Here is a 14,573-nt window from a genome sequence, read left to right on the forward strand (position 1 = left end):
TTGGCCATTCTCAAAGAGAATGTTACACCCCTGCACCACGGTGAGGTTACAGCACTCGCAGGGGCTACAGATAGGGAATACTCTTCGAAGACATGGACAACTACACCATCCACAGAGTACTGAAGATCATCGCCGGTGCCCATTACGTCGAGCTAGCTAAGACCTTGCTAGACCACCGTTGGAGGAAACTGGTGCCACATTTCAACGCCAAGCACTTCATCTCATCCCCGTAGTCGCCAACCGTTTCAAGGGCTTAGTTGGACTTTAATTGTTTTTGTTTTTTTTTGTTTTTTTTTGTTTTTTTTTTTTGTTTGTTTTTTGTTTTGTTTTTTTGTAAACAGTCCGACGCACTTTATTTTGGCAGCCCGTCTAAATTGCTCAAATCACCTTAAAACCCTTTCGGTCGAGCAGTCTAATTTAGTTTTTTGGACTTAAATTTTTGTCCAGACATGAGTTGTATGAATGAGCTCATTTTGGATTTAGGTCTTTGACCTAACTTCTAAATTCGTATTCCAAATTCCGCCCACCTTAAACTCACACGACCCCCCCCCCCCCCCCCCCCCCCGACCGGACCATTTAGATCGGACTTTAAACTTTTAGAATTCCGTTCAAAATTATATGTCGAAATTATTTTCTTTTTTTTAAATATTATTAAATAGTCCGATTCTCTCTTCTTTCTCTTATTTATTTTTGGACTGTCCATCTAAAATGCTCCAAATTATATAAATATTCGGCCGAGCAGTCAATTCTTTTTATTTTTGGCTTGTAACTTTTTATTTATTTTAAAATTCTATTAACTTTTTTTACTAATAGCTATTTTCAAAATTCTGCCCATTTTCAACTCTATCCTCCCCTCATCCCAAGTCAGGCCACCGATCTTATCGGAGGTTGGACTCTGGATGGGCGTGTTCGAAACCCTAGTGGTATATGGACACGTTAAATTGTTATCTATCTATCTATCCATACAAATTGTAAATTTTACCTTTAATAACTATTTAATATTTCTTTTCTTTATGTACATATAAAAACAAACATATTTATATCAATTTCATCATTTAAACTGGAGGAAAAATTGCAGTTAACATTTTTACACACAATCGATTATGAATATGTAAAATCGATCATCAATTTTCGATTATAACTGATCTTTTAAACATCACTACTTTGGACGGTTACAAAACTGTTCATGATTATAAGTATTTAATCATCTCGGAATATTTAATTATTAGAAATATCAAATAACTCTTTAAAAACCACGGTGTGTTTGTGGGAGTGGGGTGGGGTAGGGGGCACACACACAGACACGGACACACACACAGACACACACACACATACATATACACGCACAGACACGGACACACGGACACGCACACATATATATATCAAATTATTCTTTAAACAACACGGGCGTAGGAATGTGCCATAAAGTGTGGGGATGGGCGCACACACATACACAGACAAACACGTTATTTATTTCCTGAATTGCCATATTTACATATCACACTATATACTCGTGTATATCTGTGTTATTTATTTCATGAATTACCACATTTACAGACCACACTATATACGCGTGTATATCCATGTTATTTATTTCCTGAATTGCCACATTTACAGATCAAAACTAGTCGTATGTCTTGAAATTGTTAACACACGTACATGTGTAAACAACCATGTGTAACCAAAAATAACACATGGTGTTCTCACCAACGGGTGTGTAAGACATTTATATATTTACATAATAAACAGGGGCGGATCTCGGATTTTTAAAGGGTGGGGTTCAAAAATTATAAAAAGTGTGACTTTTTGTTCCCGAAGTGAGCGAGATATCTAGGGTGGTTTGGGAGCATGCGACTCTCCCTGCCCCCACCCACGGAAAATGTTTAAATATAGATGCATAGAGACGCGTTTTCAATGCAATATAGTGTTATTTTACTACTGTTCTGTTTGGAACATTTTGTGTTAGTTGTGAATTTGACCAATTATATAATATGATTTAATGGGAAGTTGAACGCAATAAGTCGGAAAATCACTTTAATTGGTTATGACACCGCCGCCGGGGTAGCCAGGGGTGGAATTGGTGATGGTGTGGTCATATTTGCAGTTATGAAACATAAACAGGGGTAGAACTTTGTGTTTGAGGAAATATTTGGGGGCGCCAAAACAGTTGGACAGCGCATCAAAACCAAGATTTCTTTCAACATTTCTACTCGTTGAGCGTACGTAATTAATGATCAAAATTAAAAAAAATTAAAAAAATGCTGGCATTGGTTTTGTGTTCCGGTTTCTGAAATCAACAAAAATAAACGTTTCTTCACAATCGAAGACTGAAATAGGTTTAGCCAAACTTTTAGCACTTGAATGAAACGATAACGATGGCCAAATACAGGCACGGATGCAGGATTTGTAAAAGGGTGGGGTGGGGTGGGGTGGGGTGATCCAAATGTGATGATTGATCTCTCCTTTTACACAGCGCACCTCTTACAGCTGAACAAATCATGCTCGAATTTACGGGGGGGGGGGGGGGGGGGGGGGGGGGGAGGGGGAGGGGTCCGGACCCATGGACACCACCCCCATGGATCCGCTACTGATATAACAAGTTACGTTCATGTTATGTAATTAATATTACATTGTTAAAGGGACAGACCCTAGTTTTTAAACACTAAGGCATATTTTTCACTGTTAGAGCCGTGTATGATAATTGAAATTAAACATTAATTATATTGTTTTGTTTAAATTATCCATTTTTCTATAACAGAAGTGTTTCTGGTCATCCTGGTGTTCTAATACCACATAATGCATTTTTCATATTTTTAAAAACGCACGTGCGTCTGAGAAGTAACGGTTATGGAGTCGCATTTTAGTCTATTTTTAAGTGTATTTCAACATCACAGACTCTCTGTTTCTCTCTGTTGTATCCAAGTTTGTTGCAGGTCTGTAAATTAACCAAACTTAGTATCCATTTTTACGGGTGAAACTAGGGTCTAGGTGAAAAATATGCCTTAGTGTTTAAAAACTAGGGTCTGTCCCTTTAATACAAAAGATAACTAACACCATAAAACTTCAAATTATGTTTTTCAATATTTACAAATTCTATCTTAATTTTGTGAGAGGTAAATCTTCAGCTATGACAGGCACAAATTGTGACCACCATGACATAATTATTTCCAGGCTTGTACGACTTTACAAATATGGATGCCCAGTACCAGGGGCCGTATTTACCAAACAATTTGAATTTTGGCTTACGTTGTTGAAATTAACTTAACTTACGAAGACGAAAATTTAATTCGGTATTTATAAAATAACTTAGGATAAAACTTTTAAACTAAGTCGTTGTGAAAAACGGTGTTAACATAATCACGTGACTACTACTAGCTGAGGATTCCTATAAAATGATTGTTTTTTAAATTATATGATTAAAAACAAATTAATTAAAGTAATTCTTATTAAATTAACAAAACCACATTTTCGAAATTAAATATTTTAATTCCATAATGTTCTAAAATACATCTATGAGATCCTATCTATTCACACACCAACATGAGAGAGAGAGAGAGAGAGAGAGAGAGAGAGAGAGAGAGAGAGAGAGAGAGAGAGAGAGAGAGAGAGAGAGAGAGAGAGAGAGAGAGAGAGAGAGACAGGCATCATTGTGTCATTCACAAACCCTTTTGATCATAAACGCGAACCAACATCTGTAAAGTCTATGCAAAATTTGGATTAAAAGCTAACTTTTCCCATCGCAAAATTGTATGCGATCCCTAGAAAACTTTGTACAGTATTTCATTCATACAGAGAGGCTGTAAATTCAAGGTTCCATACTAATATTTTGCATTCACACTTTTTTTAAAGCTAAATTCGTTTTTTTTTTTTTTGTGAATACTATATCTGTTTTATCATATGCCTTTCTAAACTGGACTCCATGTAAATATTTTAATTTGTCCCTTTTTCTCCGCGACATAAAGTTTATCACGATAACAACAAACAGCTCCGGGTTGTTTCAGTCCATCCCGTGGCGTGATGACGTCACGCAGGATGTCTCCTTCACGTGACAGCTGAACAATGGCGTTTCTTTCGTAGTCACAAACATAAACACATCCCTCATCATCACACGTGACACCCTGTAGGTTCATCAGCCTTGTTGGGTCACGTGACACCCATGCAACGTTCCCCGATGTTGTCATACACGTCACAGTTTGATCCGTTTGTAATACGAGAACTATAGTTTCGCCTTTCACTGTGATACACCCAGGGTCAGGGACGATTTCCTTGGCGAGAGTGTGCAAGGTGCCACCCGACTGGTCCAGTATGGACACGCCTTTACCCAAACCCTCACTGACAGCCATATTGCCATTAGGTAACACGGATATGTAATAACACTCCTTCTCGGTTCTTACAGTCCTTAACTTTTGTATGCCATCATCTATCTTCAGGTACAATATTTCCCGCTGCCTAGGCAAGGTGACTAGGACCAGATGGTCACGTGATTCAGCAGTATCGTAAGGTTCGGTTTTAAGTTTGTACGCAATTGGAATCGCTTTCGTGTTTTGAGAACAAAATAATTTTACGCATTTGTTGCTATAATCAGTCACAATTATTTTGTTGGACGTTTGATTCCCCAAAACAAGGATAGATGTCAGGTGTGGACAGCGTGCACCAGACTTTTCTTTTGCATTGATTGTCTGATTAATCTTCAGCGCGCAAGGAATTACTGGGAGATTTGAAATGTTTTCCTCTTTTGGCAGATCTGACGTCTGGTCAATGTTCATTTCTTTGTGAAATGTTGGGACATCTAACTGTGCCTTGCGTATCAGATGGAAAGATTTTATGTCAGGTTTCAAAATTCGTCCAATATCTGCCACAAACGTTTTACCTTTTGTTTTCGCTGGTTCGGTTAAAGTTATTGCCAAATGAGGAATTTCAGAATGGTACTTGGCCGCATAATCTGCAGTTAATGTTCGCATGTTTGTAAATGTTAAGACATTATTTTTAATATCAGAAGGTGAGCCACTTGTGAGAAGACGTTCACCCAATTCCAGATATTTTTTACCTTCCTCTATCATCCTGTTGGCATCAGTGAACAATTCCATTATTTCGTTGTTAACAGACTGCCGACATTTTTCCAATTCTAAGTTCCTCTTTTCCAGTGCAGTCCGAACTGCTGTTGTGAACTCCGCAATCAGTTCATCTCCTTGTCTCTGTATCTGAGCCGCAGTCTGTGTCGCGCTGACATCGACGCTTCGCTGTAGTCTCTTAATGTCTGACATCATCTGGTTTTCTATAACAGGACCCAAGTTCTTTATCACATCACAGGAGGATTTGATTACCAGTCTATGTGGGTCTTCTTCGTTTGATACTTTCATATCATCACCTACAAATTAACAAAAAAGCTGATTAATCATCTATTTAAACTAGGGGTTCAGTTCTGTTCTGACGTAGCCTAGTGGTAAAGTGCTCGATTGATGCGCGGTAGGTTTGGGATCGATCTCTGTTGGGTTATTTCTCGCTCCATGACTGATATATCACAGGCCGTGGTATGTGCTATCCTGTCTGTGGGATGGTGCATATAAAAGTTCCTTTGCTACTAATGGAAAAAATGTAGCGGTTTTCTTCTCTATGACTGTGTCAAAATGACCATATGTTTGACATCCAATAGCCGATAATTAATAAATCAATGTGCTCCAGTGGTTTCGTTAAATAAAACAAACTATTTAAAACACCCCGCTCCGACCCTCACACTTAATGTAGTCGTATATAAACATATTTTCATGGAACACCCAGCTGATTTTATTATATTACATTTCCCCCATTAACGAGAAAAACAGTCTTAATATTCACAGGTCAAACACTAGATACCCAGGACCCAGTTCCACAAAACATCGTAATCCTACTTTTGCACTTAACCGTAAATCTACGACTAAATCACAATTCGTATTACTATTATAGTTTAACAAACATAGTTAGAAGAACACATATTTCATTTTCTTTTGTCTTTAAAATCCTCCAGCTTTCGTAGTGATGTAATGTTCTGCGTGAAATTGATGTCAAACGCGCGCAAACGCACGGCCGGTATAACTGCTAGTAGCAGACGTAAACTTACGAAGTTTAGTGAAATGGGGCCGTCATGTCTCTTCACAACCACACGACCACGTTATGAAAACACGTCGTGATTGTCGACCATATTTTACAGTGCCTAATAACTATAGAGTCAGCACCTTTATGGAAACAGTAATTTGTCATAATATAATCTAGTAAATTGAAGACATACCAGTCGAGTTAAGTTAAAAGTTGTTTTTGTTTAACGACAACACTGGAGCACATTGATTTATTAATAATTGGCTATTGGATGTTAAACATATGATACTTTTGACATAGTCGTAGAGAGAAAAGCCAATTAATTTGTCCATTAGTACCAAGCTATATTTTATATGTTAGATCTCACAGCCTTTCATGTACTAGTCGTGGTCTCTGGCTGGAACGAGAAAACGCCCAATGGGCCCACCGGCGGGGATCGATCCTAGACCGATCTGATATCAGGCGAGTGCTTTACAATTGGTCAATGTTCCGCCCCCTGTCTATGGAAAAATGCATTTAAGATATCCCTCGTTAATAGAAAATGATTATGGAGTTCTCCTGAAGACTTTATCACAATTGTCAAAATGTTTGACGTCAAGTAGCAGATGATTGAGTAATCAATGTGTTATAGTGGTGTTATTATGCAAACACAAACGTTCTAGAAAAACATTTTAAAAAACCCAAACCCACCCAAAACCCCAATAAAAAAAAAAAACCCCCAAAAAACCCCCAAAAAACCCCAACAGTTTTTAACTTACGGATTTTAAATTTTTTAATCACATCAATGGCCTTCACTAGATCTGTGAGTCGCGAGAACTGCGCAGCCCAGGATATTCTTGGTTGAGTACTGTCTGGAATCTTCGTCTCGCGTCTGCAGTTTGGACAAAGAAAGGAGTTGTCGTTGAAGGTGTTGACGTTGATGTGCGTTTGCAGACACTTCAAGCAGTAGGTGTGTCCACACGGAAGTCCGCGCGGATCAGTGAAGACCTCCAGACAGAGGCTGCAGGAGATTTCGTCATGATCCGTCGAAGAAGCCGACGCCATGTCTGAGAAGAGAAATATATCTTTAAAACTGAAATGTTTGTGTGCGCGCGTGCATGTGTGTTTTTGTGTTTGTTTCTCTGAGAGAGAGAGAGAGAGAGAGAGAGAGAGAGAGAGAGAGAGAGAGAGAGAGAGAGAGAGAGAGAGAGAGAGAGAGAGAGAGAGAGACACACACACACACACACCAGTGGCGTAGGAAGGTGCCAAAAAGGGGGGAGGGGCACACTGTCTGTGTGTATGTATGCGCGTGTGTGTCTGAGCGTGTTTGTGTGTGTGGCTGTGTGTGTGCGTGCGTTCATGTTTTTGTCTGTAGGCGTGCATGAGCTAAAAATTAAATTATATTTAATCCAACTAATTTACTTAATCCCGATAAACAATATAAAACAATAATAGACAGACTTTTAATAGCCTATGTGTTGGAGACTAATAGGAATATTTAAGTAATATGTTTAAAAGTATAGATTAAATTAAGTTATTAATTCGCTTTGCGATATGCTCTCGTCTGTGGGTACGGGCATAATTGATCTATTTTTTTTATTAATCGTTAAATTAATAATACTAGTTAAAATTAATGTGTTAATATAACTAAAAGAATAGGGATTAAATTAAATTAATGAAGAAATTAAGTTTTAAAGTAATTATTTCAACTGATTTGCTACGACCCACAGGCGGGTAGCCCCACTTAGAACTCGCTTTGCGATATGCGCTCGACCGGGGGTACAGGCTTAACTAGTTTACTACTAATTATGGTTAAAAGTATTACAATAATAAATTAAAATTTAAATATTTATAAATATAGGGATAATAAAATAGTATAGTTTGTTAAGCCTACCTCGGCGGTCTGCCCCTTATTTTTTGACATACTATTATTATTATTGCTTACTATTATTATTAAGTATTAAGTAATTTTTAATTGGGCCTGGTATTATAAATATTGGACCAATTAATCTAATTTAATAAGAAATTTTAAACCGTCTTGCACTCAAGATAAACTATATTTATGTTAATATTGAACGTCTTGAGTGCTGAAATTCCGCTGGCGCACACCGATCGATACTTCCACGGCCTACCTCGTGTCGCTAGCTGTGACCTCAGAGGTCAGACCAATGTGACAGCTGTGTACATACTGGCTACAGCTATCGATCGGCTGCGTGTCTCGTTGTGTGTTAATTATTTTAACTAAAAAAAAAATTCATTAATTTAATCTTTGATTATCTTTATTTGTATAAGTGGTTGTTTATGTCCCCGGGGCTGGGCAGTCCGTCCGATTCTGCCGGCTATGTAAAAAAAAAAAAAAATTGGTAGCTGGTTGGTTGCGCGTGGCTGCATTTCTCCGGGGCCAGGTTAATAATTTTTATTAATTAAAGATATTATTTAACATATTTATTCTTTTTAATCAATTAATAAATCTCTACCAGCTCTACCAAACTTTTATGGTGGCTGGATGGGGACATTTCTTTTAGCTGTGTATATATGTTATATGTTTGTGGTATGCAAGTACGTGAGTATAAGTGTATTGCTTATCTGTGGGGGCTTATCTGCCAGTAATCCCCTCCCCCTTCCGGAAAATTGCATGTTATAAACATGTGTGCCTTTTAATTTTGGCTTTGGTTGTGTTGTTGTTGTTGTTTTTTGTTTGTTTGTTTGTTTGTTTGTTTGTTTTGTTTGGGAGGGGGGGGGGGGGGGGTTCCTTTATTTTATTTATTTATTTATTTATTTTTATTTTTATTATTATTATTATTATTATTATTATTTTATTTATTTATTTTAAATAAATTTGATAGGTTTACGGTATGCTCGCCGTTTCATATTTATGTATACTTTATCCATATTTTAATCATTATTTTATATTTTTAATAAAAAATAAATAAATAAATAAAAAAATAAATTAACAGGGCAGGTGTCTGGTCTGTGCTTTGGTAGTGGCTTGGTTAATATTACCTCGTCTACTGCCTTAGGTATTACAGATTAAAGTGTTCGCCGCGTCTTCTAAATAACGTAATCGTGTTGTTTTAGAGGACAACTGAGGAGTCGCCTGTTTTTCCATGGAGTTCACTTCTCTCCTTCTGGCAGGCGTGGCACCCAAAACTCAATACTAAATTAACCATCGTTGGATTTGTTGCGCCATCCCCCTAGTGGCACCAGCGATGAAACTCTTATAACCCTTTGACGCCGGTTTAGGATTGGACTGAACTGCGGATGGACACGGTGGGGGGTGGGGCTGATGGGATGCCGGGAGTTAGGGCATTCTTTGGGGCTATAGGCGTAGGCGGTTCGGCCTTAGGTTTTGTGTAGAGCCGGCCTCCTCTCCCTCTCGACCCTCACCTGGTCACACCAATGTTTAAAATATGATTGACAGTCCCTTTCCTCTTAATCTCCCATGGTCCTAATGAATATTGTTTAATAATTATTATTAATTTTAGACCAGCCCATCTAAATTTGCGCCGAAATTATATTATATTAATAATTTATATAGGTTAGGAATGTTAATATTTTTCTTTAAGGGTGCAGCCAAAAATTTCCCTTCCCCCCCCCCCCCCTTTTTTTAATACTTTTGGCGTTAATATTCAAAATTTCAAAATTGACCCTATTTGTTAGGTTATCCCTGTCCCGAGTCAGACCCCCGATCCTATCGGAGGCCGGACTCGGGATAGGCGTTTTCGAAACCCTAGTGGTATACGGACACGTTAAACCAGTTACTAAGTTAAGCTAAGCTAAACCTCCAGACAGAGGCTGCAGGAGATTTCGTCATGATCCGTCGAAGAAGCCTGACGCCATGTCTGAGAAGAGAAATATATCTTTAAAACTGAAATGTGTGTGCGCACGTGCGAGTGTGTTTCTGTGTGTGTGTGTGTGTCACAAGTCAAGGGTACTAAAATAAGAACCATATTATATTTTAGAACATTTATTGTAAATACTTGGGTAATTGAGAATATATTGTTGAACTGTGTGTCATAGCTTGCTAAGGCAAACTATATTTTTATACTGTAATCACTAGCAAAGGTGTTTGTAAAGAACTTGGGCTTGGGCTTACATTGGTGAACACTTTTGTTTGTGAGTGAAGCATGCATAGTGGGAATATAGTTGGGAGATGTAATGAGTTGTGGGCAGTCACATAACGTTCTTGAGAGAGAAACTGTGTGTTAAGATATTGTGAAATATTTTATTCTCTATAACTCTGGGTTGATGACAACCGTAAGTAGATTTTGTTTGTTTGTTGTATAACTGTGGTATACTATTGTGTATATGTGTTAGTAGTTGTATGTAACGTCATTGCAAAACAAAAGTCTTAAGTAAATCTGATTTATGTAATATTTAAGACACTTGTGAAGTGCGGACATTATATTAAGAGAAAATTGTCTAACATCTGATATGGTAATATAAATATTACATGGTTTTGATTAGGGTATATTGTATTTCAGTGTATTTGTGTATTGGGTCCTGGTGATGACGAACGTAGATGATGTATTCTGGGAGTTGGCGAAGAGTGAGTCTGGTGAATGGCGGTGGTGATAATGGTGGACAGAGAAGATGATCAGTGAATGATCGTGAATGATCCTGACGAACGAGAGTGATCTGTGAATGATTGACAAAGGTGTGATGATGGTGGTAATGATGGTGGTAATAATGGTGAATGGAGGAGATGATCAGTGAAGGATCGTGATGAGGGTACCAATGATTCTGGTGAACGGAGATGATCAGTGAATGACCGTGACGAGGGGGTTAGTGATTCTGGTGAACGACAGGGGTATTAATGGTAAACGACAACGGTGATCAGTGAATGATCATTATGAGATGTGATGATTCTAGTGAATGATAATAATGATAATGGGGAATGGTGAAGATGATCAGTGAATGATCATGACAAGGGTGATGATGAGGGTGACTTATGATGATGAATTGTGAAATGTGATGAATAGTGGAAGACAGACATTTTAGTATTATTTTGTGGTTAAAAGATTTTTACTCTATTTAATATTGATTCATAGTTTAATTTACATGTGATATGTGTTACATGCGTGATAGTGCAATATGTATTGGTTGGGAGGGAAGTGTTATGTAAATAAATGTGTATGAATGATTCCTGAGTTGTCGTCTTGTTTCTTTTGGGATACCGACCCGTGACAGTGTGAGAGAGAGAGAGAGAGAGAGAGAGAGAGAGAGAGAGAGAGAGAGACAGAGAGAGAGAGAGAGAGAGAGAGAGAGAGACAGAGACAGAGAGAGAGAGACACACACACATACACACACACACACCAGTGGCGTAGGAAGATGCCAAAAAGTATGTGTGTGTGGGGGGGGGGGGGGGGGGCACACTCTCTGTATGTGTGTATGTATGCGTGTGTGGCTGTGTGTGAGAGCTGTGTGTTTGCGTACGTTCATGTTTTTGTCTGTAGGCGTGCATGAGCGTGTATGTATGTGTGTGTGTTGTTTTTTTTTTTGGTCGTGTGTGTGCGTGTGTGTGTGTGTGTGTGTGTGTGTGTGTGTGTGTGTGTGTGTGTTTTGACTTAAACTTACATATTCCTGTGTGTATGTATATGTATGTATGTGTGTATTTATGTGTACATATGCCGTGTATACCCGAATATATATATATATATATATATATATATGTATATATATATATATATATATATATATATATGTATAGTTGTCTATCTATATATTGCATGTATGTCTGGTTTCACTAATATATACATAGATATTAATGCACTGGCATGGGAGATAAAATCGTTTTGGGCCTTACAAAATGTCTCTCATGCCTTTGCTTGGACACGAACCTATGACACCGATTCGCCCGCAGTTCAAATTACATTTTGTGTCATCGCTAATTAATAAAATGCTGACCTTTTTTTTTTCTCTTTTTTTTTCTAGTATTTTTTTTTTTTTGGGGGGGGGGGGGGGGGGGGAGAGGTGGGGATTTGCGTGTTTGTTTATTGTTTTTTGTTTAGGTCTTTTTTTTTCTTTTCTTTTTTAACACTTTTTGGGATGAGGGGTGGGATTTTTATTGTTTATTTAAATTATTTTTGTCAACAACTTCACAGGCAATGGATTTGATATGACATTGAAATGTTTTGAAGTCGGTACCTTTGATCCCCTTTCCGTGACTAAACACGTATGTGCACGCAGTATGTCCACCATTTGTTTTAAAAAATTTAAAAGAAACTTTTATTTATATTTTCACTAGATGTAACTCGTGTTTCGCACTTTTAGATGCGGTTTTGATGCCCCACACTGGGGTTTCCCCCAAAATACGAACGCTGTGTAAATAACCAGACAGCAATATGCATTAAAGTGACAAAGATGACGGCCTCCATTGCCGTTGAATTTATGGATTTCATCTTTACGCGCACTAATTAGCACGATGTGTGTACATTAGTCGATTGGACCTGGGCCTCGTTCCACGAAGCGATCTTAGCCCTAAGATCACCGTAACTGCATACCTAACATATACACTTAAGGTAATCTTAGCCCTAAGATCACCGTAACTGCATACCTAGCATATACACTTAAGGTAATCTTAGCGCTAAGATCGCTTTGTGGAACGGGGCCCTGAGCGCAAAACGATCCTTGCGAAGTGCGGCATCAGGTATGTACGAAGAAGACTTTCTGCAGTACAAATCAAAAGGGAAGAAGCGGTTAAAACGATTGGAAACTGTTAAAACGGTCTTGCGTATTAAATTATAGATTCAACGACCGCAAATACCATAATTTAAAACACCGATATATGAGATCATACATTTATTTTACACAAGAAAGCTAAGCTAAGATTAATGTTAAGCCAGTCATAAGAGGGTTAACTTGTTGTATTATTATTGTTTTAGTTAAGTTACATTTGTTATTACTTCATGTCTCCTCGTTAAATAAAACATTTTCTTTCATTTCCTTTTAAAATTCGAAATAGTAGTTAGATTGTCCTTTTATTCGTAGTATTCTGGGGTCGAATTTTAATTTATTGCGGGCCGACAGTAGGACAAACACAAAACAACAACTGTATTATATCTTTACCTTTTGTTTATTTATTTAATTTTTGTTATTGTCATTCTTTAGGTTCTACCCTCCTCCCTCCCCCTAAACCAGTGCATGATTTATAAGGGGGTAAAGGGGGAAATTGCCTCGGGGCCCCCCTGCCAGTGGGCCCCCCATACTAAAGACTTCCATTATAAAAAAAAATGTAATAATTATAAAATAAATGACATGTAATTTAATTTCTATGTTGAGGGAGCCCGAACCTGAAGTGCCCCGCCCCCCCCCCCCCAAGGTCTAAATCCGGCCCTGTCCTAAACACACACACACACACACACACACACACACACAAATACACTCCGCGGGCCCTGTCAGTGGGTACAACGAGCGAAAAGCTTTAAGTAATAATTTGTGTACTCTTTTCTACTGCTAGGACAAACAGCACTGTATAAAAGAACTATTCGATTACCTTACGAGTTGAACAAGATGGCCGCTGTCGTGTAACTATTCTCGTCTGCTTTTGACGACGTGAACACTTCGAACAGTGAGTGTATCTTTATTGAGACGGCGTCATTCTTTAGTGGAGGTTGTTGCGGAAACACTGGACCATGGCGGGTGATGTACAGACGTTAGGCTGGTATAAACCGTTGTACTAAAACAAAGTGAGGAAAATACGACTGACAATTCCTAACGCACAAGCCGCTGATATGCGCTTGATGACGAGGTTGTCGGGGGGAATCCCCACCTATTGATTTACAGATAAAACACGAACGTCACTCTGACATAATGGGACAAAGAGAAACCAGTTTAAATATAGATACTGTATAGTATACACGGCCTACACACAGGCACGGCGGAAGCAAGTAGACATGGAAGGCGGGAGGGGTGGTGACTGAGATCGAGAGCGCATGAACAAAGTTTCTAAAGGGTTCAGGGGTATGCTGCCCCCTAAATTAAAACAAAAAAAATAGATGTCCTCAAATCCAGTTTACTGCATTCTACGAATAACATTCTTCTCTGCCTAAGATTTACTACCAATAGGCCTAACAATATTTTTTATCCATGTGAGGGCCCTCGCCCGCTACTGACCCTTGCACATGCCAGCGCGGGCGACCTCCACTCCCCACAAAACCCTTTCCTGTCCTGGACGGTGGAGCCGGCGTGAGTCAGATACACGCGCCCATGACAGGTGTGTGCTACAACAGCTTGCTATGAATGTGCACGTTATATGACCATGTCCATGCATGTGAGGGGAAAGCAGGCGCTTGTGCAGAGGAAGGGTTTCGGGAGATGCAAACCCCTCCCTGTACAAGCAAATGTTTTTTGTTCTTAATATATTTTCCAGGGGAGCATGACTTGACCCCCGATAAACGTCGGTCTCTACAGTCTAGACCCCTCCCCCCCTCCGCACACACACACACACACACACACACACACACACACACACAGACAGACACAGCCACACGCACACGCACACGCACACGCACACACACACA

The 14,573-nt window shown here is 38.8% G+C and overlaps 1 protein-coding gene across 1 annotated transcript; it reads right to left on the reverse strand.

The window, feature by feature from the left end:
• Positions 1–3,065: 3,065 nt before the first annotated feature.
• On the reverse strand, positions 3,066–14,187 carry LOC121386751. The gene is made up of 3 exons (XM_041517754.1): positions 13,547–14,187; positions 6,831–7,118; positions 3,066–5,368 (listed from the first exon to the last, which is right to left on the reverse strand). Exons 2-3 carry the CDS (start codon positions 7,114–7,116, stop codon positions 3,906–3,908), a joined length of 1,749 nt encoding a protein of 582 aa, XP_041373688.1. The 5' UTR covers positions 7,117–7,118; positions 13,547–14,187; the 3' UTR covers positions 3,066–3,905.
• Between the last annotated feature and the right edge of the window lie 386 nt (positions 14,188–14,573).

The sequence above is a fragment of the Gigantopelta aegis genome, chromosome 12 (assembly GCF_016097555.1).
Source record: "Gigantopelta aegis isolate Gae_Host chromosome 12, Gae_host_genome, whole genome shotgun sequence".
NCBI lineage: Eukaryota > Metazoa > Mollusca > Gastropoda > Neomphalida > Peltospiridae > Gigantopelta > Gigantopelta aegis.